This window comes from Neoarius graeffei, chromosome 3, assembly GCF_027579695.1.
Source record: "Neoarius graeffei isolate fNeoGra1 chromosome 3, fNeoGra1.pri, whole genome shotgun sequence".
In the NCBI taxonomy this organism is placed as follows: domain Eukaryota; kingdom Metazoa; phylum Chordata; class Actinopteri; order Siluriformes; family Ariidae; genus Neoarius; species Neoarius graeffei.
In genome coordinates this window covers 29162168-29190040 of record NC_083571.1, presented here as the reverse complement: position 1 = coordinate 29190040, position 27873 = coordinate 29162168, and the positions used below count along the sequence as shown (strand labels likewise).

The 27873-nt window shown below is 39.9% G+C and overlaps 2 protein-coding genes and 1 non-coding gene across 4 annotated transcripts in view; 1 reads left to right on the top strand and 2 right to left on the bottom strand.

Moving 5' to 3' along the window:
• Positions 1-14875, top strand: part of prss12 (serine protease 12) — a 78360-nt gene extending 63485 nt beyond the window's left edge. For both annotated transcript variants that reach the window (XM_060916598.1, XM_060916599.1), the window contains 2 exons: positions 6345-6634; positions 14399-14875. In XM_060916598.1, the coding sequence (XP_060772581.1) occupies positions 6345-6634; positions 14399-14766 (658 nt within the window). In that variant the 3' untranslated portion in view covers positions 14767-14875. The remainder of the gene's footprint in view (positions 1-6344; positions 6635-14398) is intronic.
• Positions 14876-18779: 3904 nt separating this feature from the next.
• Positions 18780-27873, bottom strand: part of ndst3 (N-deacetylase/N-sulfotransferase (heparan glucosaminyl) 3) — a 167881-nt gene continuing 158787 nt past the window's right edge. The window contains exon 14 of the mRNA XM_060916597.1: positions 18780-20163. Coding sequence (XP_060772580.1) covers positions 20143-20163 — 21 coding nt within the window. The 3' untranslated portion in view covers positions 18780-20142. The remainder of the gene's footprint in view (positions 20164-27873) is intronic.
• trnal-aag (transfer RNA leucine (anticodon AAG)) lies at positions 23657-23738 on the bottom strand. Its single transcript has one exon. It is a non-coding gene; the product is annotated as a tRNA-Leu (tRNA).

The following is a 27873-nucleotide window of genomic DNA, read 5'->3' as shown; positions in this document are numbered from 1 at the left end:
CCAACATATGCAGAAACGCAGTGGAAGTGCTTTGAAGTCTCTCAAACACATTTGTTTTGTAGAAGGAAATTCCCTGGGCCTTTCCTCTACTGAGATCTGAAACAGGTCCTGAGTTTCCACATAACTATGAGTAATGCGTTCGTCCCAGACTCCCTACAAAGAGAGACGGAGACCCTATCCAACAGCTCTTGCAAAATATGAGCCGTGTCATCAGAGTTCACACACACACAAACAAATGTACGTTAATAACGGTTTTCTGTCACTTCAGGCTGTAGAGGCTGCAGAGCCTAAAATTAGTCTCACACACCACACACACACACACAAATACAAACAATCTGCAGACTATTTTTATGCCCCAGGCCCATTCCATAATGAAATTCCTGCACTCTGATTAGCACTGTAATAACAGCCTGTTGGTTCGGTGTTATTATTATAAGCTCTAATGAACACTAATGACACAGACTGAAGCCATGAGTCAGTGATCAGCCACATAACCTGTATCTAAGTTGAATAGTCCTGGGTATGACTTTAAACTGCAACCACTGGTGAGTCTTAGGTCCGGGAGGACTTGAGTATTGGGGAAAGTGGAGTTATATCCCTTAATCACCATTGCTCCCAGGTCTGCTCTGACCCGGAGTGGAAGCACCTACTTGAGTTCCAGCTATGGGTTAAATAGTACATCACCAATAAGGCGCTGGCAGCAGGGCACTTTTCGGTGCAGTGTGTCAGATGAACCCAACAGGGTCAATGGCACACCATTAGACGGCATGCGGAAGAGCCAGTCAAATGGCCAACAGATGGCATCACCCGGCAAGTCAGTTGTCACTGCGGGGCAACTTCCATACCCATCAGGTCTGTGGCACTTTTGTGTACCACTTGGCATCAGGTCTGGAGGTCCAGAGAGGCAACACAATGGGGCACGACATCATTTGTCTTACCTTACTGTGCAAGGCACTTCATTAGGAGAGGAGAATAAGAAAGCCCTGTGGCGATGGAGTAAATGCGAGCCAGACGTTTCATGACAGCTCAGCCAGGCCGTTTGTGCCACCGCTGTGGATGACTCTGTCACTCTGGTGTGGGCCTCGCAGCCCATCTGTGTTTCTGCACATCCTAATGAAGCAGTCATCATCACTAGCGATGGAGAGCTGATGATATAAGTTGTAACAAATGGGAGTGATTTTTGTGTCATTTTGTACAAATAGTATCATAAGCTATGACTGATATGTTGCCCTGAACTTAACACAATGGTTCAGAGAGTGTGTGTGTGTGTGTGTGTGTGTGTGTGTGTGTGTGTGTGTGTGTGTGAGAGAGAGAGAGAGAGAGAGAGAGAGAGAAAACAAATGTTTATTATTCAAGACATTTTTGGTGTTTGTTTGAGGTCAAAAATGATTCATGTAAAATTTGTACATGCCATTTTTTAATACTTGCATCAGCTGACATTGTTATGCGACTTAATAGGCATGTAACGATTCACCAAATTCATTATTCAATTTTGATTCACCAAAAAAAGCAAAAAAATTTCCTATTCTTTATCAACATAAATATTCCTTGGAAACAACCTTTTCTTTCATTTTCTCAATAACCAACAATATTTAACCTCATTTGTAAAGGTTGGAGGAAAATATAATAGCCTCATCTCTCATCTCATTATCTCTAGCCGCTTTATCCTGTTCTACAGGGTCGCAGGCAAGCTGGAGCCTATCCCAGCTGACTACGGGCGAAAGGCGGGGTACACCCTGGACAAGTCGCCAGGTCATCACAGGGCTGAGACATAGACACAGACAACCATTCACACTCACATTCACACCTACGGTCAATTTAGAGTCACCAGTTAACCTAACCTGCATGTTTTTGGACTGTGGGTGAAACCGGAGCACCCGGAGGAAACCCACGCGGACACGGGGAGAACATGCAAACTCCGCACAGAAAGGCCTTCGCCGGCCGCTGGGCTCGAACACAGTGCTGTGAGGCAACAATGCTAACCACTACACCTCCGTGACACCCATAACAAATATTCCTTTTCTTAATAAACTTTTATGGCCTCCATTCCCTTCTCTCTTTTTTTTTTAATCTTTCAGCAGTCTGTAAAAAGAGAGCACCAATTTCTTGTTAAAACTATTCGTATAGTCAATCACACAACACCTCTTTCCTATTTTAGATCTGTTTTTTGTGTGTTTTTGCTGCATTAGAGCTGTGCTACTTCTGCCTAGGATGAAATCACGTGCATTCCCGCTATTGTACGTTATTAAACAAGGCAATTCCAGCTAGGAAAAACAAAGTCCATTTTATATTTCATTGATTTGAATCTTGATAAATTTGTATCATAGTTTATCATCGCACGATATATCATTACACCTGTAGGAGCCAAATTTAGTTTAAACTTGCTTTGGTTTAGAGACTCATATTTTTGCTTTAGATCTCCTGGCACTTAGCTTGGAACCTTTATTTTGACATAGCCTTCGGTCACCTGTTCAGGTAAAAGATGGTGTCTTTCATATGCTCAGTCGAGTCTCGGTTAGAGAATAGAAGATGCTGGTGACCAATAGTTTTTTACCGTCTCCAAGATATGCTTGAACATTAAGCTTCAAAGCTACGCTTGAACAATTAGATTTAACTCTTAGATTACTTTCATTTCACCCTTTGGAACTTACATCTTTGCAATAATGCTTTTGTGGATCGCTACAAACAATTGGATTTTACACATACTGTGTGCCACTTGCTTGCCTGCTGCTTGCTATCTACCTCTCTCCCTCTCTGCCTTGCCTGCCTACTCGTCTCCTTACCTGCCTGACCACCTGCCCTCTTCCTGCCATCATTGAACACAGGTATGAGTAACAGCCGGACACAGTGTTTGAAATAAGCGCGTAACGGCTAAACAGCATCAAAAGTTTTTGGACTTTGTTTGACCACTACAATATGTCAACTACAACCCTGATTCCAAAAAAGTTGGGACAAAGTACAAATTGTAAATAAAAACGGAATGGAATAATTTACAAATCTCAAAAACCGATATTGTATTCACAATAGAACATAGACAACATATCAAATGTCGAAAGTGAGACATTTTGAAATTTCATGCCAAATATTGGCTCATTTGAAATTTCATGACAGCAACACATCTCAAAAAAGTTGGGACAGGGGCAATAAGAGGCTGGAAAAGTTAAAGGTACAAAAAAGGAACAGCTGGAGGACCAAATTGCAACTCATTAGGTCAATTGGCAATAGGTCATTAACATGACTGGGTATAAAGAGAGCATCTTCGAGTAGCAGCGGCTCTCAGAAGTAAAGATGGGAAGAGGATCACCAATCCCCCTAATTCTGCGCCGACAAATAGTGGAGCAATATCAGAAAGGAGTTCGACAGTGTAAAATTGCAGAGTTTGAACATATCATCATCTACAGTGCATAATATCATCAAAAGATTCAGAGAATCTGGAAGAATCTCTGTGCGTAAGGGTCAAGGCCGGAAAACCGTACTGGGTGCCCGTGATCTTCGGGCCCTTAGACGGCACTGCATCACATACAGGCATGCTTCTGTATTGGAAATCACAAAATGGGCTCAGGAATATTTCCAGAGAACATTATCTGTGAACACAATTCACCGTGCCATCCGCTGTTGCCAGATAAAACTCTGTAGTTCAAAGAAGAAGCCGTATCTAAACATGATCCAGAAGCGCAGACGTCTTCTGTGGACCAAGGCTCATTTAAAATGGACTGTAGCAAAGTGGAAAACTGTTCTGTGGTCAGACGAATCAAAATTTGAAGTTCTTTATAGAAATCAGGGACGCCGTGTCATTTGGACTAAAGAGGAGAAGGACGACCCAAGTTGTTATCAGCGCTCAGTTCAGAAGCCTGCATCTCTGATGGTATGGGGTTGCATTAGTGCGTGTGGCATGGGCAGCTTACACATCTGGAAAGACACCATCAATGCTGAAAGGTATATCCAGGTTCTAGAGCAACATATGCTCCCATCCAGACGACGTCTCTTTCAGGGAAGACCTTGCATTTTCCAACATGACAATGCCAAACCACATACTGCATCAATTACAGCATCATGGCTGCGTAGAAGAAGGGTCCGGGTACTGAACTGGCCAGCCTGCAGTCCAGATCTTTCACGCATAGAAAACATTTGGCGCATCATAAAACGGAAGATACGACAAAAAAGACCTAAGACGGTTGAGCAACTAGAATCCTACATTAGACAAGAATGGGTTAACATTCCTATCCCTAAACTTGAGCAACTTGTCTCCTCAGTCCCCAGACGTTTACAGACTGTTGTAAAGAGAAAAGGGGATGTCTCACAGTGGTAAACATGGCCTTGTCCCAACTTTTTTGAGATGTGTTGTTGTCATGAAATTTAAAATCACCTAATTTTTCTCTTTAAATGATACATTTTCTCAGTTTAAACATTTGATATGTCATCTATGTTCTATTCTGAATAAAATATGGAATTTTGAAACTTCCACATCATTGCATTCCATTTTTATTTACAATTTGTACTTTGTCCCAACTTTTAGAATCGGGGTTGTACTTCATCTAATTTTGAATTATTTTTTTAAAGACAGGGAGTGAGAATATTTTGTAGATTTTTTTTTTCAGTGTTCTTCTAGCTTGCTGTCCTCAATAGACAAATCAGCTGCTCTTCATTGCCCCTTGGTGTCAATGTGTGGAAAAGATTTCCCCATGTTACACCTGTTATGTTTTGTAATATTTAACATCTTCTTGCTAGTTTTGGGGAAATTGAGCCACAGTTGTGCGATGATACAAAGCTGATGTTAGATTGTCCTCTTGAGAACGCTCCAGACCCTTTAGGGAATGCCATCCTGATCCGCCGCTGGCATGGTGAGGAAGTGGCTTGGCATTCCGAAGGAGGCAGCATCGTTTCCGGAAAAAGTCCTCACCGTGTAATGGAATACTGCACCGCCTGTCTGGCAGAAGACATTCGTTTCCGCTGTGCAGTGACACTTTTAGACATTCGTGATCACACATGCACAGGCTATGGAAATACCCACGGATTAAATGTACTGTGTAGGGTATATTACACATATATCTACCTTATCAGCAAGCTATTTATAACCTTCTTGCCACAGCTTGATTACTTAACAATGACTTAGTTAGTAGCCTGAGTCTTGATTTACACATGAGATGCTGCTGCTGTATACAGACAACTGTGGAAAATGAGAGATGGACTGAAGTGTATTTCATAGGTGTTGTGTTCGGCGCAAGAACATGACTTCCTGTGTATCTCTGCTTTCACTGCATATCCAGCTTTGGGTGACAGGAGCTTCCTGAAAAAATGATTTGTCGCATGCCAGCTACAGGAAAAGATCATTTGAGTGACGTGGACAATTCCGACATAGCGCTGCGTAATGTCTACTGTATGAGTGTGTATGTGTCTGTGTGTGGGTTTTTCTTCAATTGTCTTTATGTGGACTTTATTCACAGTAGTGCTGAAATTGTGCACACAGTTGTCACTATACACTACCGTTCAAAAGTTTGGGGTCACTTTGAAATGTCCTTATTTTTGAAAGAAAAGCACTGTTCTTTTCAATGAAGATCACTTTAAACTAATCAGAAATCCACTCTATACATTGCTAATGTGGTAAATGACTATTCTAGCTGCAAATGTCTGGTTTTTGGTGCAATATCTCCATAGGTGTATAGAGGCCCATTTCCAGTAACTCTCACTCCAGTGTTCTAATGGTACAATGTGTTTGCTCATTGCCTCAGAAGGCTAATGGATGATTAGAAAACCCTTGTACAATCATGTATAATAGTCATAATCATGTATAATATAATCATGTATAATAAAAGGTTTCATGTATAATAAATGTGCAATGAAATAAAATAAATCTCATCTCATCTCATTATCTCTAGCCGCTTTATCCTGTTCTACAGGGTCGCAGGCAAGCTGGAGCCTATCCCAGCTGACTACGGGCGAAAGGCGGGGTACACCCTGGACAAGTCGCCAGGTCATCACAGGGCCGACACATAGACACAGACAACCATTCACACTCACATTCACACCTACGGTCAATTTAGAGTCGCCAGTTAACCTAACCTGCATGTCTTTGGACTGTGGGGGAAACCGGAGCACCCGAAGGAAACCCACGCGGACACGGGGAGAACATGCAAACTCCACACAGAAAGGCCCTCGCCGGCCACGGGGCTCGAACCCGGACCTTCTTGCTGTGAGGCGACAGCGCTAACCACTACACCACCGTGCCGCCCTAAAAGTGTGACTTTTCATGGAAAACACAAAATTGTCTGGGTGACCCCAAACTTTTGAACGGTAGTGTAGATGTTGAAAACATCTGTCAGTTTTGGTTTCTTTCTTCCTTTCAGGTACGGTAACAGCACTGGGACGTATAAAGTACGCGTCGGTGATTATCACACTCTCGTTCCCGAAGAACATGAAGACGAATACGGCGTGGACAGAATCGTCCTGCATCCTCACTATCGTCCACAGAGCAACGACTACGATCTTGCTCTGGTGCGCCTGATGCAGCATGGAGGTCACAGCACAGAGTGTGTGCGCCAGAGTCACGCTGTACTTCCTGTGTGTTTGCCGGAATGGAGGGAAAGAGCGCCGAAGGACTTGACTAAGTGCTACATTACTGGCTGGGGAGACACGGGTGAGAGATACAGTGTACAGCGACAATTATTACTGCATCATTATTCCTTATAAATATGGAACAGTTCAATGGGTGAAGTCAGGTAAAACTATTTTTGTCATTAGTATCATCATAAACAAATTTCCTTCATTTTATTCAGTTTGATCAGCAACAAGAATATAATATTGCTCGCTTCCTTAAATTCTTTAAATTTATTCTGTTTACACCACAATCTAGTAAGATGCTTAGCATAAGCTACACTTCCGTTCAAAAGTTTGGGGTCACCCAGACAATTTTGTGTTTTCCATGAAAAGTCACACTTTTATTTACCACCATAAGTTGTAAAATGAATAGAAAATATAGTCAAGACATTTTTCTGGCCATTTTGAGCATTTAATCGACCCCACAAATGTGATGCTCCAGAAACTCAATCTGCTCAAAGGAAGGTCAGTTTTATAGCTTCTCTAAAGAGTTAAACTGTTTTCAGCTGTGCTAACATGATTGTACAAGGGTTTTCTAATCATCCATTAGCCTTCTGAGGCAATGAGCAAACACATTGTACCATTAGAACACTGGAGTGAGAGTTGCTGGAAATGGGCCTCTATACACCTATGGAGATATTGCACCAAAAACCAGACATTTGCAGCTAGAATAGTCATTTAGCACATTAGCAATGTATAGAGTGGATTTCTGATTAGTTTAAAGTGATCTTCATTGAAAAGAACAGTGCTTTTCTTTCAAAAATAAGGACATTTCAAAGTGACCCCAAACTTTTGAACGGTAGTGTAATTCACATCAAATTTATTTGTATAGCGCTTTCCACAATAGGAATCAAGGAGCTTTACAGAAATTCAGAAGCAGATTTCGATCTCTAATGAGTTAATGATCCTGATTTAGCTTGCTAGCATGTACCTATTAAGCTTTTTTCCAGAGACAATGAAATTACATACAGATAGCTAGACAAGAATGCAAGTGTGTTCTCGGGAACTTTACTGAAATATCAGGCAGACAAATCCAAAGCGCAAAGACAGTTTGAGGTCAACAATAGGCAAAGTTCAATCAATCAGGAAACAGACAGAACAATATATTTATTTATTTATTTCACAAAACAGTAAAAAAAAAAAAACAGGATCAAGCAACAGATCGACAATCGGAATGAAAAATCCTTTGCAATGTGAACTGAATGTTGCTTTGCAGTGTGAATGTGGGTCCAGAGGTTCTTTATAGTCTCCGGGAAGGTGTAATCAGGAGTAATCAGTAAAATGGCAAATTGGATTGTGTGATATTGTGCGAAGAGTCTGTGGTGGGCTTTGGTGTGGGTGTGACAAAGATACAGTGAGAATTAAAAGGTTCTAAATACCAACATTTTCCTCAGATGTGTTGAGAAATTATTAAGAAAAAGCTCTGTTCACCTAAAATTACATTAATCAGGACATTTAGCATAACCGCTAACTGAACTTGCAAGGATTCTGCTATGTTGATAAACATCAAGTAATGAGGTTGTTTATATAGAAATAATTCATTAACACAAAGCAAATAAGACCTTATTGAAATACTGAATAAGTCCAGAGGGAATCTAGTTAGAATCTTGAACAATTACTTTTTTTTTTTTTTGCTTCTTGTGTAAGTAAGGTTTTAACAGGCCTGTGTGTGTGTGTGTGTGTGTGTGTTAGCGAGTATGTGATGTGATGCGACTGTACGAAAGCAGGACTGACAGGGCTTGAGAGCAGTTTGACAGAATCATTTTACACCATAGATTGAGTTTGTGTGTCTCGCTACACACACTCCAACACAATAACACTAGCTGCCACCTTACTTGTGTTCTGACACCAAATGTTTACTACAACTACAGGTGTGTGACGTCTGACATTTTAGTTTAGATTTCAAATCAGGGTAATCACAAAAAAAAATTTCTTAAGTACAAGTAACTGTCATTGAGTATTAAAGATATGAATTTTTTTTTAAATTGTACCATTTAACCTTTAAAGTGCTGATGACACGTTTTTGACATCTTTGGTGATGTTTTATAACATAAAAAGTAATTCCCGATGATCCATATATTAATTCACGAAGGCGCCTATTTTACAATTTATGATAAAAAACGCGGCTATTTGGGCAAATTTGACGGGGCTGCAGCACCCAGGAGACGAAGGAGGAGGAGCTATATGACGTCAGCGAAAGAATCTTCCTCCTACCAGTTTGTTGTTGATGCGACAGGTGTTCAGTTTGTCATTATTAGTATTTTTATTAGACATATATAGTTATTATGCCTTCGCGTTGTGTTGCCGGCTTTTGCTCCAAAACCCACAATGATGGGGTAAGTTTATTCAAGTTTCCCAGAGATCCCGAGCTGCATGCGAAGTGGGTGAAGCAAGTCAGGCGCACTCGTGACAAGTCGGAGCCCTCACCAACATCCGTCCTGTGCTCTGAACACTTCGATTTGGATTGTTTTGACACCCTTCCCAGCTTAAAAGAATCTCTTGGGTGTTCAGTTCAGCACAAACGTGTGTTACTACCATCAGCAGTGCCTACACAGTGTTGCCAGATTGGGAGTTTTCCCGCCCAGTTGGGCAGTTTCAAGTGCATTTTGGTGGGTTTTGAACATATTTTGGGCTGGAAAACTTCAGCAGTATCTGGCAACAGATACTGCTGAAGTTTTCCAGCCCAAAATATGTTCAAAACCCACCAAAATGCACTTGAAACTGCCCAACTGGGCGGGAAAACTCCCAATCTGGCAACACTGCCAGTATTCCGGAGGGGGTCTACTAGTAGCTATGCCGGATCCAAAGACAGTCCTCCTGTCAGAACATGTGTTGTGAAACAACATAAGATAAAGGTACGTAGAGCTATAGATTCTACATGATAATCATAAATGTAATCATAAAGTCGGCGTGATATCAGTCATGTATTTGCTTGTGAAAGCTTGCGGCTTTCATGTAACTGCCGCCTAGCAACAAGAAGCAAAGGGTAAAGAGGGTAGGCTATCATAGATTCTATTCGGAAGAGATCAACACAATTCTAGACTCCCAGAAGAGGAAGCGCTAGCACTAGAGAGTTCACCGGCGTTTTCATGCGCCATTTCCATTGAGTAGAACCAGAGTAGACAGCCAGTGAACCGCAGCGTGTTCTTCCGCTGACGTCACAGCATGGCCGCGAGCCACGGACCCAGTTTTCTTGCGCTGTGCAATTAAAAGTTGGATATTCGCGTAACAACAGCTTCTTTTCACGTAATTATAACAGAAATCTAACGTTTGCCATGTTGTATAGTTTATTTAAGAAATTGCATAGAGTCATGTTCGTGTCATCAGCCCTTTAATGGTGAAATAGCAATACTTCAATACTTTATTAATTTGTTGAGTAAAATAAATGGGTTTACTTCAGTATTATAATCAACTAGCATGAAAGATATTTGTGTCATTCATTTCAAGCATAAATATAATGTCAAGAAAAAGTATTGGCCCCTGCTTCCTCTATTATTTGTCATTCCTTGATTCTTAAGTTAGAATAAGTTCCAAGCAAAACAAACGTCTAATTTATTTCAGCAAATGAAGAATCCTATATTGATAGTCTTTTCCTGTTTATTAAAAATTCTTTCTAATTTTACACAGAAACAGTCTTTAAGTCAAAATACATATCATTCGTTTTCATTCAGCACAAATTTACCTGATTTTTTTTTTGTAATTGTGACTTGCATAGCCAAAAATGTAACATATTGGAGCTATTTAAATAAGCTAAAAAAAAAAAGGAAAGGAAAAAAAAGGTTATTTTAATCCCCCCCCCCCCCCAAAAAAAAAAGGGGGGGGGGGGGAGAGATGTATTTATTTGTTGAAAATTTTGTTTATTGGTTATATTCATTCAACCAAGTCACAAATGAGAAATAATAATAAATATTAATAAATATAATTATATTTTATATTTAAAAAATTGTCAACATACAAACTCAGAACATGAAATTTGAGAATCTGGACACAGAGATGAATCTAAATTTACAACATATGTCTTGTTATCACGCCTGACAACCATGACTTCAGAGTGTTAAGCGGCAAAGTATCCAAAGTCTGTATCACCCATGTGAAAAAGTAACACCCCCCCCCCCCCCCCCCCCCCCCAATAGATAATTCGATTCAGCTGACATGAAATAAGACGCATCAGTTACATGAGACATATATCAGGGTTATAAAGCTGTTAGTTCTGTAACGCTCAGCCAGCACCACTGAACTACAGTGAGAACCTTTCTGGAGATTCTTCCCTGCAGTGGTTGGCCTGCCAAAATTTCTTCAAGGGTACAGCCATGACTCATTCAAGAAGTCATATTTTCCAGCACTGCATAACATATCGGAATTTGTGAGTGTTGTAACTGATCAGAGGCGTGTAGATTAGCGTAAAGCCACACTTGGTTACAGGTGAAAGTAGCCCTTTGACTAAGTACAGGCTATGAGTCAATCAAAATACACGGGGATATTAACCTTATGTAATGTATTAAATATGCTAACGTGAGTGTCACATTTGTTTTATGTGAAAATTCAGCTTAGTTTGCTTGCCAGATGACATGGAAGATTAATCAACAGCTTGGAACCAATCAGAATGGAGAATTCAAGAGGTATAAATAGAATTAAACACATGGGATGGAGCAATAATAACCATTATGTCATGCTTTTAAAATAGCCAGTGGGGGGAGCGAGAGCACAATGTCCTATGTCCTATATATCCTATAAGGACTAGATAACTGATGAGGTGTCAGTGATGATGTGCGTGTCCAGCTGTGAGTCTGGAGAAACTCACAGATCGAGAAAGTTAAAGTTAAGGCAAACACGCTGAAATTATGAAATTACAAACATACGTTATGTACAGAACAGAAAATGGATATAGTACAGAAGCTAATATTTATAGAAAAAGAGTGTGACTCGGATCTGTGCGTCTGACCCGTGAGGAATTTTGCCGTGGGATTATAAAATGCATGTAAACCACTTGATCATCACATTCATCTGTGCTGTACAGCTTCAAAACACTGTCCAGTTTGTAATGTTAACATTCAGCTGTGAATACCATTCCTGATTTATGAGCTGTTTTCACGAAGGTCAGCTGGATCAAATTCATGGCACTCGATGCTCAATGTGCATTTCTTTCAATCGACTCGGATTTCTGAAAGCCAGAGAAAACGTAAAGTGCTTGCGTTTCTCTGTAGACTGTCCTCAATACTGTCCTCAATGAGTGCGTCCCCAAAGCCTAGCGAATTGCATTTTTCTCAAGTCTGTATAAACTGGCAGAATTTGGAATACGAAGCTTTGAGAAGATTTATTAAGAAATTCTAGTTTGTTTTTAATGACACGATTGTGTGATTACAGAATGATGATTCGGGTTTTATGGTTCGATTCAGTTTGATTCTCACAATATTTGAAATGAAGAAAATTTTTGACAAAAAAAACCCCCTCATTTTATTTCTGAATCATAAACACTGCTAAACAGTGTGGGGTTTTTTTTGTCCATATAAAATGAAATAAAATCAAAAATAGCCACAAAACGAGGTTTAATATTGTGAATATATAACACAGATTCACCATTTAGATAGATAGATAGATAGATAGATAGATAGATAGATAGATAGATAGATAGATAGATAGATAGATAGTGTAAATTCTCCTAAAATTTTGATTATGAAAAACTCACTTTTTCAGTGCTTATGTACATACATTTGATTATTTTTTTCACAGTCCGGTTTGGATCAAATCGTGCGCTTGGATTGGCTCGTGAGCGGTCCGGAATCCTACGATCCAGACCCCAGTTACGTACCTTTGGCGACTCGCTCGTTCACAACAGCAACAAACATAGTAGCAATTTTTTGTCAACATTTATTTTCTCATTTCTCAGTATAATAGTATTAATTTAGCATGGACAGCGATAACAACAGTGTTCACAGCGAAAGCACCTGGTTTTGTGTCGCCTAGATCAAGTTTTTTATTTTTTGAAAATTCCAAGTCAACATTTATTTTCTCATTTCTCAGTATAATAGCATTTATTTAGCATGGATAGCGTGGATAGCGATAACGACAGTGTTCACAGCGAAAGCACCTGGTTTTGTGTCGCCTAGATCAAGTTTTTTATTTTTCGAAAATTCCAAGCTGACATAGCTTGTCAAACAGGTTTTTGACGAGCTCGTAGCAGGTTTGTTTGAAATATGGTTTTCCTTTCGGGCGCCCTCATTTTCTGTTAGAATTTGGTAAAGAAAAAAACAATTATTTACCAGCTTAAGGTCAGTCTGTACCATGAAATACCGTGACCTCGGCCTTGAAAATACTGACCTCGGCCCAGGAGCCTCGGTCAGTATTTTCAAGACCTCAGTCATGGTATTTCACGATACAGACCTCCCAGCTGGTAAATAATATACATTTATTTTTTTCGCAGTCCGGTTTCCATCAAATCCTGCACTCTGATTGGCTGGTGAGCAGGTCCGTATCCTATGATACAGACCCCAGTTACAGACCCCGGTTACGGACCTCTGGCTACTCGCTCATTCACAATAAAAACAAATATCGTAGCAATTTTTGTCAACATTTATTTTTGCATTTCTCAGGAAAATAGCATTAATCTTACATCATGGATAGCGATAACTACAGTCTTCACAGCGAAAGTGAGTTTTACTACCCTGAGGAAGAAGAAATAGAAGAAAACATTTTAGGAGAAAGCTAAAAACCTGTAACTGTTACTCACGCCGAGCAAAAACATGGCTGAATCCTGAATGACTCAATTTTGTATAAATGGGGGACTACATAGGCGGCAAAATGAAGTTTTTTTTTTTTTTCCTGCCATGGAAGTGCACTTGTATACCAAGGAGGAAGCCATTTGCATTATAGCTGTGAATGAGGATTCAAAATGGCGGCTCGGCTCGGTTTTCCCTTTCGGGCGCTCTCGTTTTCTGTTAGAATTTGGTAAAGAAAAAATGTTATTTACCAGCTTAAGGTTGGTCCGTATGGTGAAATACCGTGACCTCGGCCTTGAATACTGACCTCGGCCCAGAGGGCCTCGCTCAGTACTTTCAAGACCTCGGTCACGGTATTTCACCATACGGCCCTCCCAGCTGGTAAATAACATGTATGTATCTAGAGCCTACCAACCTTAAAACTCTGAAATAACTCTTCCAACCCAGTCCAGAAAACATGTCCTTCAACAAGCTGTTCAGATTCGGTTCCTCTTTCTGTGTCACAAGTGGAGCTCATTAGAATGATCCCGCCCCCTCATCTGAGTATCGCCACTCATGCTTAGAACTGCCTTTGCGAATGAGGAAAGTGCTCCCTGATTGAATGGCGGAAGAGGGGGTGGGGTGAGCAGTGGCTCATTATCATTTAAAGGAACAGGCACTCAATCAAATGAGCTGTTTTGAACAGAGCTGTTTATCCTTGTAGCATTTTGACCAAAGCATGTCACAGACATTTCATTACGACCTCCGGGAACTGTGTTAACTTGTGGGAAAGGGGAATAATATGCCACCTTTAAAAAATTGAAAATGACTGATAAGTTAGATCATGGACACGGATTTTACGGCAAATAGGTAATACAGTATATGTAATGGTAATAGTAATATAACCCACCCTTTGGCTGAAATGTGTGCTACTGGAATATGACTTAGTGTTGTCTTATCAGTCAAGGTTACCAGATTACAACCTTGGATCTGAAATAGAGTGCTTTATACTTGCATGTACAGGCTGCTCTGCTATATTGACTGTGTGTGTGTGTGTGTGTGTGTGTGTGTGTGTGTGTGTGTGTGTGTGTGTGTGTGTGTTCCCTCAGGGCGTGCATACTCTAAAACCCTGCAACAGGCTGCCATCACGGTCCTGAGTAAACGCTATTGCGAGCGTCACTATGGCAACCAGCTGACCAGCCGCATGCTGTGCGCTGGCTCTGCTGTCAGTGGTCGCCATGTGGACAGTTGCCGTGGTGACAGCGGTGGCCCGTTGGTGTGCGAGAGAGGTGGTAGATGGATTGTGTACGGTGTCACGTCCTGGGGTCACGCGTGCCGACTGCAAGACTCTCCGGGTGTGTACTCCAGAGTGTCCAGCTTCATGCCCTGGATCACGAAGGTCACTAGCCAACAGGAGATGAAATCAACAAGAATAGCAAACAAAAAAAAGCACATAGAGGCTTTCTTACCAGTTTAAGATGGTCAATAAGGGTAATTATGATTTCGAACAAGAGGATGACATTGTCACAGCCTGTAATTACGGAACGTTTTTAACTGTTGTATTGAAAACTATGCGGTAACATGAGCACAGCCTCATCTTTCTTTTCCTGTGGGTTTTAGATCTAGCACTTAGAGGTTATAGGGACCACTGTGTATGTACACAGGCAACTATGGAGCATGAAATATACACACACACACACACACACACACACACACTCTCGCTGGCCACTTTATTAGGAACACCCATCCACCTGCTGTTTCATGCAGTTCTCGAATCAGCCAATCCCTTGATAGCAGCACAATTCATGAAATCATACAAATACAAATCAAGAGCTTCAGTTAATGTTCACTTCAAACATCAGAATGAGAAAAATTGTGATCTCAAAGTGTTACTTTCACTGTGGCATGGGTGTTGGTTTGAGCCAGATGGACTGGTTTGAGTATTTCAGAGACTGCTGGTCTCCTGGGGTTTTCACACACAACAGTCTCTAGAGTTTACACAGAATGGTGCAAAAAACAAAAAACACTGAGTGAGCGACAGTTCTGTGGGTGGAAACAAACGCCTTGTTGATAAGAGAGGTCAGAGGAAAATGGCCAGATTGGTTCAAGCTGCCAGGAAGGATATAGCAACTCATATAATCACTCTTTACAACCGTGGTGAGCAGAAAAGCATCTCAGCATGCAACAACAGAACATATTGGGTTCCACTCCTGCAGCCAAGAACAGGAATCTTACAATCAACAACAAGTTCCTATTAAAGCAGCTGGTGAGTGTATATAAGACTAGTTACTTCATGTAAATTCATGTTACACATTACAGTCAAACGTCTGAAAGAAGCTTCGATCTTGTGAGATTTGATCACTCTGTTGTTGCTCTGTTGGACATCATCATCATAGCAGCAACATCGTAAATGCCTCCCTGGAAAGATGACGTCATTTGGAGCGTGTGAGCTGTGTGATGAGCCAAGCACTGGGATTTAATGCATTTTAACATCAAGTGAGGAGAAATGTACTTCTATAAGTCATGACTCACACAAGCCGAGAAAGAAGTTTGCACTAAATTCTCAGTGAGCACAACATATTAATATATCATTTTAGCTACGATAAAATAAGCAATGAATAAATTTAAATAAATAATATAAATAAGCCTTAATAAAAAAGACACATACACAGGAGTAATCAGTCCAGTAATCAGCTTGAGGTATTTAAGATGCACCTATGACCAATGTGTCTATGTCCTGGAAAAAAAAAATAATAATAATCAATGAGAACCATTTAAGTTCCTGTATCCATGGCCAGTTTCACAAGCAAACTGTTAAGTAACAAAATCTCAAAATTGAGTTTGTTAATATGGTTTGAAGAGTCAAACTAAGCCACACCCACTCAAGAAACATGGCACATGTTAAACTTGTAAATGGTAAAGTTACCTGATACATACTGAATAGTGAGAATCATGTATGACTAACAGGAATGTATACATCCACAAACAAGGCAGGTTCTAATCATAAAATAGAATATCGCCTATGACTATCTTTAGCCATCATTCATTTAAATAACATGCACTGCCAGTCAAACTTTTTTTTTGTAATATTACAGCTTATAATGCTCCCTGTTGGTGAATAAATAAAGAAAATCCTTTGTATTTAAGGACTCCTAGATTGTACCAGAACTTCAAATAACGTGATTTGAGTTGACGACTGAAGTGGAAAGTTACTTGCATTCAGAGTTGAGCTACATACCTGCTTAAATTGATTCTTAAGTTCTTGGCTTCCTATTCAGATTATACAAATCACCTGTGAGTTTCTCATGCTTGCCAGATTTGTCTAGAGTAGAAGTGCTAGAGATGGGGTTTAAACGCAAACTTGGGAAAAGAAAATGCAGACTGAAGAAGCAGATAGTGTTGGATGGTTTGGTGGGTGGGTGTTGGGTTTTGCCATCACATTACAAAAGACTAATATAACCACACTGATGAATGAAAAAATGGCCAACTTTGAAATAAACAATTAATAGAGGTCCAGTATATCACCAATATATTACTGCATGATTAGGGCAAGTTGAAATGATCACATTAATCACCACAAAATTGCTTTAATCTAACAACATGGCTTCCACCCTCATAGTTCTACAGCCGATAATTATTTTATTAATGATTATTTCAGGGTGAGTGCACTTGTTTAGTAAAGAATTTAGTGTAACACTTAAGTCGAGAATTGTTAATATTATACAGTTAGGAACAACTGTATCAGTTATGAATATAGTTATGTTCCTTACTTCGAGTTTCTCAGTGTAAAAGAGTGGACATGAAATCTTGAAGTTTAACCAAAAATCTTTTTCAAAAACTTTCGACTGGCAGTGTATATCATATGTGAAAAGTGGAAAAGTAAATGCGAATATTCTGTTGTTACTCTGAAATATTACTATTATTCAATCCATATACACATTACAGACAAATTTCCCACTTGTTTTCCTCATGAGAAAGATGTTTAGGTGTTAATATTACACTAAATATATATGCCATCTCTAATTAAAGCTATCCTGTAAGTTGCTGATTTTGCCTTTACTTTGAAATGAAGTCAGAAATTGAGATTTTTTTTTTTTAATTTGTATTCCTGTTTAACAACATTTTTATCCATGCCATGCTTATTCCTGACACGATGAATGATTTTTACAATGCTTTACAAGATTTAACACTAATAACACTGTACTGAGTAAACTGTTACCTCATTTTTATTCACATTACAGTTGTAGGTAAAAACACCAGACTTGGGTTCAGTGTACCCTTAAGGATTAACCTCACTTAAGATGTTTACATGACATATTTTTGACCTCTGAATGAACAACTGCTTTGTATTACACTGTCATTGGAATTAATGACAAAATCAATGTTAATGCTTCTATTCCATATATCCAGTTCATTCTCTGTGCTATTGCTTTCTTAAGTTCAATGTAAAAGTGTATTGGTGAATTGGTGTTATTAAGAATGTTCTGGAAATTGTAGATCTCATTGGTGTAGTGCAATATGAATAAAAGTAACAATTCATTTGAACAAATAAGAATATATTTAGCAAAAAAAAAAAAACTTTTTCTTGCCACTATAGTCTAACAATTTTTACACTTGTAAGAAACGTTAAAAACGTATTAGATTAGGTTTGAAGTCTGACTTGTAGCAACCTCATAGTTTTTCTTAACTTTATTTTCTGGATTTTTTTTGTACTTTTAATGATTCAAAATCAAATAAAAACTCAAATTAAAGAATCTCCATGAATTATGTGTTGATTCAGTGAGTTTATAATATTTTAATGTAAAGAATTTAAACTTATATAGTTAGAGTTCCAAACTAAGTTATGAAAACTTTCAAGGTTGAGTTAAACTTCCTCTAACTTTGTTAATTTATGAAGCATGTTTTTATTGCAAGCGTGAGAGCACGTTGGCTAAATTTTGAGAACTTTGTGCTAATACTTGTGAGATTTTAAGGTTTACGTTGTAATTTAAACCTTAAATTTGTTCAATATGTACTAAAAAATTGGCATTCAGTGTTGTATTTTTTATTATTTTGTATTCATTACATCAGTAATTGTACTTCCTTAAACTTCATCTTTGGTGGTAAAACTTTAGAAAATTTTACAATCTCAAAGAAAAGCAAAAATATTGTACTTTTCGTTGTTGTGTAGTGGTATCATTAATCGTACACCTTTTGTACCTTCCGTGTATATATATATATATATATATATATATATATATATATATATATATATATATACACACACACGTATTACACTACTGTTCAAAAATTTAGGGTCAGTTAGAAATGTCCTTGTTTTCCATGAAAAAAAAACATGAAATGAGTTTGAATAGAAAATATTACAAAATGTACAAGAAATAGTCATTGACAAAGTTAGAAATAATGATTTTTATTTGAAAGATTTTTTTTTTTTTCAAATTTTACTTTTGTCAAGGAAGCCTCCATTTGCAGCAATTACAGCTTGGCAGACCTTGGGCATTCTAGATGTCAATTTGTTGAGGTAATCTGACGAGATTTCACCCCATGCTTCTGGAGCACCTCCCACAAGTTGGATTGGCTTGATGGGCACTTCTTACGTACTATTCAGTCAAGCTGCTTCCATAACAGCTCAATAGGGTTCAGATCTGGTGACTGTGCTGGCCACTCCATTATAGACAGAATGTCAGCTGTCCGCTGCTTTTCTAAATAGTCCTTGCATAGTTTGGAGGGGTGGCATGGTGGTGCAGTGGTTAGGTGTGAATCTGAGTGTGAATTGTTGTTTGTCTCTATGTGTCTGCCCTGCAATGACCTGACGACTTGTACAGGGTGTACCCCACCTCTTGCCCATAGTCAGCGGGGATAGGCTTCAGCTTGCCTGCGACCCTGTACAGGATAAGTGGTTACGGATATTGGATGGATGGATGTATAGTTTGGAGGTGTGCTTTGGGTCATTGTCCTGTTGTAGGACAAAATTGCTTCCTATCAAGCACTGTCCACAGGGTATAACATGGTGTTGCAAAATGGAGCGATAGCCTTCCTTCTTCAAGGTCCCTTGAAGAAGGGGCCTGTACAAATCTCCCACTTTACCACCACCAAAGCAGCCCCAGACCATCACATTGCCTCCCCCATGCTTGAGAGATGGTGTCAAGCACTTCTGCAGCATCTTTTCATTTGGTCTGCGTCTCATGAATAATGTTCTTTGTGATCCGAACACCTCAAACTTGGATTGGTCGGTCCATAACACTTTTTTCCAATCTTCCTGTGTCGAGTGTCTGTGTTGTTTTGCCCATCTCAATCTTTTCTTTCTATTGGCCATTCTCAGATAGGGCTTTTCTTCCCAACTCTCCCTAGAAGGCCAGCTTCCCAGAGTCGCCTCTTCACTGTAGATGTTGACACTGGTCTTTTGTGGGTCCCATTTAATGAACCTGCCAGTTGAGGACCTGTGAGGCATCTGTTTCTCAAACTACACACTCTAATGAATTTATCCTCTTGTACAGCTGTGCATCAGGGCCTTCCACTCCTCTTTCTGTTGCAGTTTGTAGCAAGAGTTCGAGGTGGGTGGAGCACAGAAGCACGGCAGGCCAGAACTGAGTTCTCAAAAACTCTTTTATTTTAGCTTTTCAGCTTTTATATTCACTCCCTCACATACACACACGCCTGCACACAAGCGTCCAGGTTGGGGGAGAGCTCTCTTCCTCTGCTCTCCCTCTCCTCTTTATAGGGCGCGGTCACTGGGGAAGACACACAAACACAGGTTAATTTCCATCAGGTGTAGTGATTCTGCCACTTACCTTCCCTAACTCCGCCCTCCATTCACAGACTGATGCTTGACCACGCCCCCGCTGCCACACAGTTATAGCCAGTTTGTGCTGCTCTGTGAAGGGAATAGTACATAGCATTGTAGGAGATATTCAGTTTCTTGGCAATTTCTTGCATGGAATCGCCTTCATTTCTCAGAACAAGACTGATGAGTTTCAGGAGAAGGTTCTTTGTCGAACCCACATTTGCTGATGCACCAAATACTCAAGTAGTCTGAAGAAGCCCAGTTTTATTGCTCCTGTAATCAGTGTAACTGTTTTCAGCTGTACTAAGATAATTGCAGAAGGGTTTTCTAATGATCACTTAACCTTTTTAAAGTGACAGACTTACATTAGTGAATACAGCATTCTATTAGAACTCAAGACTAACTATTGCTGATAATGGGCCTCTCTACATTTATGCAGATATTTCATTCATTAACAGCCATTTCCAGCTACCATAGTCATTTACAACATTAACAGTGTTTGGACAGCATTTTTGATCAATTTGATGTTATTTTAATGGACAAAATTGTTTTCTCTCAAAAATGAGGACATTTCTAACTGACCGTAATAATATATTTTATACAACCCCTATTCCAAAAAAAGTTGGAACAAAGTACAAATTGTAAATAAAAACGGAATTGAATAATTTACAAATCTCAAAAACTGATATTGTATTCACAATAGAACATAGACGACATATCAAATGTCGAAAGTGAGACATTTTGAAATTTCATGCCAAATATTGGCTCATTTGAAATTTCATGACAGTAACACATCTCAAAAAAGTTGGGACAGGGGCAATAAGAGGCTGGAAAAGTTAAAGGTACAAAAAAGGAACAGCTGGAGGACTAAATTGCAACTCATTAGGTCAATTGGCAATAGGTCATTAACATGACTGGGTATAAAAAGAGCATCTTGGAGTGGCAGTGGCTCTCAGAAGTAAAGATGGGAAGAGGATCACCAATCCCCCTAATTCTGCGCCGACAAATAGTGGAGCAATATCAGAAAGGAGTTTGACAGTGTAAAATTGCAAAGAGTTTGAACATATCATCATCTACAGTGCATAATATCATCAAAAGATTCAGAGAATCTGGAAGAATCTCTGTGCGTAAGGGTCAAGGCCGGAAAACCATACTGGGTGCCCATGATCTTCGGGCCCTTAGACGGCACTGCATCACATACGGGCATGCTTCTGTATTGGAAATCACAAAATGGGCTCAGGAATATTTCCAGAGAACATTATCTGTGAACACAATTCACTGTGCCATCCGCCGTTGCCAGCTAAAACTCTATAGTTCAAAGAAGAAGCCGTATCTAAACATGATCCAGAAGCGCAGACGTCTTCTCTGGGCCAAGGCTCATTTAAAATGGACTGTGGCAAAGTGGAAAACTGTTCTGTGGTCAGACGAATCAAAATTTGAAGTTCTTTATGGAAATCAGGGACGCCGTGTCATTCAGACTAAAGAGGAGAAGGATGACCCAAGTTGTTATCAGCACTCAGTTCAGAAGCCTGCATCTCTGATGGTATGGGGTTGCATTAGTGCGTGTGGCATGGGCAGCTTACACATCTGGAAAGACACCATCAATGCTGAAAGGTATATCCAGGTTCTAGAGCAACATATGCTCCCATCCAGACGACGTCTCTTTCAGGGAAGACCTTGCATTTTCCAACATGCCAAACCACATACTGCATCAATTACAGCATCATGGCTGTGTAGAAGAAGGGTCTGGGTACTGAACTGGCCAGCCTGCAGTCCAGATCTTTCACCCATAGAAAACATTTGGCGCATCATAAAACGGAAGATACGATAAAAAAAGACCTAAGACAGTTGAGCAACTAGAATCCTACATTAGACAAGAATGGGTTAACATTCCTATCCCTAAACTTGAGCAACTTTTCTCCTCAGTCCCCAGATGTTTACAGACTGTTGTAAAGAGAAAAGGGGATGTCTCACAGTGGTAAACATGGCCTTGTCCCAATCTTTTTTGAGATGTGTTGTTGTCATGAAATTTAAAATCACCTAATTTTTCTCTTTAAATGATACATTTTCTCAGTTTCAACATTTGATATGTCATCTATGTTCTATTCTGAATAAAATATGGAATTTTGAAACTTCCACATCATTGCATTCCGTTTTTATTTACAATTTGTACTTTGTCCCAACGTTTTTGGAATCGGGGTTGTACTGTGTGTATATATATATATAGCGGCACGGTGGTGTAGTGGTTAGCGCTGTCGCCTCACAGCAAGAAGGTCGGGGGTCGAGCCCCGTGGCCGATGAGGGCCTTTCTGTGTGGAGTTTGCATGTTCTCCCCATGTCCGTGTGGGTTTCCTCCGTGTGGGTTTCCTCCATTTCCCCCACAGCCCAAAGACATGCAGGTTAGGTTAACTGGTGACTCTAAGTTGACCGTAGGTGTGAATGAGAGTGTGAATGGTTGTCTGTGTCTATGTGTCAGCCCTGTGATGACCTGGCAGCTTGTCCAGGGTGTACCCTGCCTTTCGCCCATAGTTAGCTGAGATAGGCTCCAGCTTGCCTGCGATAAAGCGGCTAGAGATAATGAGATGATATATATATATATATATATATATATATATATATATATCACTGGATATGAGCAATCATGCACTCTGATTGGCTACTCTACTACTAGGGCTATCAGAAAAACAAAATTGCGGCGCGTGTTGCTGAACCCATCAAGGACAAAATAAAAACTCTACTTGAAAACCAACCCCCCCCCCCCCCCCCCCCCCCCCCCCAAAAAAAAAGTCAACAAAATATGGAATGAAAGTATTTGATGGTAAGAACATATCTTTTTTTTTTTACTTTTTAAGAATTATTATCGCATTTACCACAAATTGCTCCTGTCATTTTGCTGGTTTGTTTACATTCTTCATCTTTAAGCATTACAGTTTATTGATTTTTTTTTTAGACTGGTTCAAAAGCTCAAAGAAGTTTGAAAATTACATCACTGAAATGTCCATGGAAGAATGAAATAAATGTCTAAAGCTATTCTATACCTCAGCATGACAGCAAGACGGCATTTTCTACAAAAAAACAACACTAAAGAAAATTAATGCAGCCATTGATAGGTTTTTAAGAAGTCCGCCTAAGTGGAAATTATTTTGTCGGACATTTTGTATAAAGTTTTCATTTAGAAAGAAAGAAAGAAAGCACAACTTTATTCATCACACACTTGTGAAATTTCCTCTCTGCACTTAACCCATCTGAAGCAGTGAACACACACATGCACACACACATAAGCAATGAGCGCACACATACCCAGAGCAGTGGGCAGCCATGCTAACAGTGCCCGGGGAGCAGTTGGGAGTTAGGTGCCTCGCTCAAGGGCACCTCAGCCCAAGGCCATCCCATATTAACCTAACTGCATGTCTTTGGACTGTGGGGGAAACCGAAGCACCCGGAGGAAACCCACGCAGACACGGGTAGAACATGCAAACTCCACACAGAAAGGCCCTCGCTGGCCGCTGGGTTTGAACCCAGAACCTTCTTGCTGTGAGGCGACTGTGCTAACCACTACACCAGCGTGCTGCCCAAAACATGTTGGCAGTGGTGGGATTCGAACCCACGCCCCCAAAGAGACTGGAGCCTTAATCCAGCGCCTTAGACCGCTTGGCCACGTTACCAAAAAATTAGCAAAACATAAGAAATGCTCTGTTTCTCAAAATCCAGTGTATGTGGCTGTAATAAAACAATTGTTTTGCTCACTCTCGTTGTACATGGCATGTGCCTTGTTAGCTTTCAGCTCTCAAGTACAACTCGATTTCATGGAATAATTATAATTTTTTTTCCTAGAAAAGTGTATGTAGTACACCTTTAAATATGTGCTCTAAAAGATAATTATGGTCCACATTTTTATTATGTACCTTAAATCCTTTTTAATTTATACTATATTTATATTTCCAGGTGAAGGATACATACAATGGTGCTTGAAAGTTTGTGAACTCTTTAGAATTTTCTATATTTCTGCATAAATATGACCTAAAACATCATCAGATTTTCACACAAGTCCTAAAAGTAGATAAAGAATACCCAGTTAGACAAATGAGACAAAAATATTATACAGTGCTCAGCGTAAATGAGTCCACCCCCTTTGAAAAGTAACATTTTAAACAATATCTCAATGAACACAAACAATTTCCAAAATGTTGACAAGACAAAGTTTAATATAACATCTGTTTAACTTATAACATGAAAGTAAGGTTAATAATATAACTTAGATTACACATTTTTTTTTCAGTTTTACTCAAATTAGGGGGGTGCAAAAACGAGTACACCCCACAACAAAAACTACTACATCTAGTACTTTGTATGGCCTCCATGATTTTTGATGAGAGCACCAAGTCTTCTAGGCATGGAATGAACAAGTTGGCGACATTTTGCAACATCAATCTTTTTCCATTCTTCAACAATGACCTCTTTTAGTGACTGGATGCTGGATGGAGAGTGATGCTCAGCTTGTCTCTTCAGAATTCCCCATAGGTGTTCGACTGGGTTCAGATCAGGACACATACTTGGTCAGTGAACGACTGGATCATTTTCCTCAATAAATAAAAGACCAAGTATAATATTTTTGTGTCATTTGTTTAACTGGGTTCTCTTTATCTACTTTTAGGACTTGTGTGAAAATCTGATGATGTTTTAGGTCATATTTATGCAGAAATATAGAAAATTCTAAAGGGTTCACAAACTTTCAAGCCCCACTGTAGTAAAAGTAATGGTACCACCACAGCATCAAGGAAAGGTACAGTTTAGTGTGCTTTTTTTCTGAGAGTGTAAAGTAAAACTTAGAAAACTTTTATTCAGTAACTTTGACACACATCGTGCATCGCTATTGATTAATTTTCTCTAAGAGCAGTTGTGACAGTAGTTCCAGCTGTAATTCAAATAACAGGTTTACATTAATAATACACTCACTTTAATATGCATTTCTATGTATATTAATGACTTTCCTCCAGTGAATGCTCTATGTGATATGAGATTAATAATAACGATTGTAAATTAAAAAAAAAAAAAATTTGTAGGGACACATGGGATGTCGTAGTCGTTGCCATCCTGCGGAAGTTCTGTCTGACCTCAACTATGTAGATGACATAGCACTTCTTGAGGACTCAATCAAAGCCGCACAGGACCTACTGTACTTACCAGGGTGGAGAATATTTGTCAAGATAAAAGTCTGTACCTCAGTGCCCCAAAGACAAAATATATGCACCTGAATCCTTATTCACACAATCTGTGGCTTTCTTCAGACGGCTCCACAATCGAATGCGTTGATGACTTTAAGTATCTAGGTGGCTACACCAACACTCAACATGGATGTCCGAATTGGCCAGGCATGGCGCGCACTCCACTCGCTACAAAAAATCTGGAAAGCTCCCATCAAAAACAACACAAAGACCAAAGTATTTCAAGCATGTGTTGAAACTATACGCTTATATGGTTCTGAGTCCTGGACACTAAATGCTGCTTGTAGAAAGAAGTTAGGGCGGCACGGTGGTGTAGTGGTTAGCGCTGTCGCCTCACAGCAAGAAGGTCCGGGTTCGAGCCCCGTGGCCGGCGAGGGCCTTTCTGTACGGAGTTTGCATGTTCTCCCCGTGTCCGCATGGGTTTCCTCCGGGTGCTCCGGTTTCCCCCACAGTCCAAAGACATGCAGGTTAGGTTAACTGGTGACTCAAAATTGACCGTAGGTGTGAATGTGAGTGTGAATGGTTGTCTGTGTCTATGTGTCAGCCCTGTGATGACCTGGCGACTTGTCCAGGGTGTACCCCGCCTTTCGCCTGTAGTCAGCTGGGATAGGCTCCAGCTTGCCTGCAACCCTGTAGAACAGGATAAAGCGGCTAGAGATGATGAGATGAGATGAGATGAGAAAGAAGTTAGACGGCACGTACACAAAAATGCTGCATTTCATTTATGGCATCTCTTGGAGAGATCATATCTCGAACAAAGTGTTATATGGTTCACTCCAGCCTGTCTCCACCATCATGCAAAAGTGACAATTGGCATTAGCTGGACATATCATCTGTAGTAATGAACCTGCTGGCAAACTTCTCTGGGAACCAGATACATGAAGGGGAATTGGTCATCCTTATGTGACTTTGAAGAAAATCATAGAAATGGAAACAAATCTTGATTGTGAGGAACTGAAAACCACAACTACCAGAGGTGGACAAAGTACCCAACTTCATTACTTAAGTTGAAGTACAGATCCCACTGGTTAAATGTTAGTCTGATACAAGTGAAAATTGTACAGTGAAATTTTTACTTAAATTAAAGTACTTAAGTACTTGCTTTTAAAAATACTTAAGTATTAAAAGTACATTTTCTGTCAATGCATTGTTGTATTATTGCCACAATGCTTACAAAACCTAATGCCTCTGAAGCAACTGACTGGATTTACTGACTAGCTTGTAGAACCTGTAGCACTGAAGCTCCACCTGACATGCTAGCAAACTCTTTTCAAACTTGACATCATATTGGGTCGCAAATGTTACTAGAAAAGTACATTCTACATTCTGCTTATTTGGCAAGATTATGCTAAAACAGTTCTGAAAGGACTTCAGATAAGTTAACATTATTCATGTTAGTGTAACTCTGTTAACCTAACAGTGTCCAAGTTAACTAGCTATGTGTTAACGTTAGCCATGGACAAGGCGATGGCAACTTAGTGGGCAAATCCATAGAAAGTCATTTGACTAACCAGACTGCATAGCTATTGCAACGTTATCGCTAGCTCTAAAAGCACAGACAACTTCATTGCAAGCTTTCTCTTGGAATAAAATGTTTACAGACTTCAATATGCTTCCGCAAGTTGGAAGGCGAGTTTTTGTAGGCTGTGATGTGGTTTGTTTTAAGCAAACAAAGTGAACATTTCAAACAAAACGAATCTTTAATCCTTTCAGAAAACTGAAACATGGGTTCTAGGTATAGCCATGAGTGCGTACATTCCCCAGAAGAACCGCCTCCTTCCATTCTGCCATCAACTGATGGTGTTCAAATCACACTGCTGAGAAATCATTGAACTTGACTTTATACAGTCTATGGACGTGACGTGACCCTAGTGATTACTGATAGACTGTCTCAGTGTCACCTGCGAAAAAACCACTCACATTTTAGAAAAGAAAAGAAAAAAACATCCACTTTCAAAGCTGCTTCATAGTAACGAGGACCTTGATAGAAATGTAGTGGAGTGAAAAGTATGAGATTTGTCTTTCAAATGTAGTGAAGTTAAAGTCATAAGTTTCCAACAAAAATAATACTCAAGTAAAGTACAGATACTCAAAAAGTGTACTTAAGTACAGTACTCAAGTAAATGTACTTCGTTACTGTCCACGTCTGGCAATGACTGGTAAGAATTTTTGGAGCTCCAATTTCGTCATGGTCTCACCGTCGCCTCAAGGCATTGGATGAGTTGAGAGAGAGACACACATTTATGGAAGGAGTCTCCAGTTTCAGAGTGCACCACTTTGGGATGTGTGTGAGGAAGTGCTCAGGGATTACATTTGAGCTGTTTGGAAAATTTCATACTTTTTAATGAAGACTAAAAATGATAGGGGCGGCACGGTGGTGTAGCGGTTAGCGCTGTTGTCTCACAGCAAGAAGGTCCGGGTTCGAGCCCCGTGGCCAGCGAGTGCCTTTCTGTGTGGAGTTTGCATGTTCTCCCCGTGTCCGCGTGGGTTTCCTCCGGGTGCTCCGGTTTCCCCCACAGTCCAAAGACATGCAGGTTAGGTTAACTGGTGACTCTAAATTGACCGTAGGTGTGAA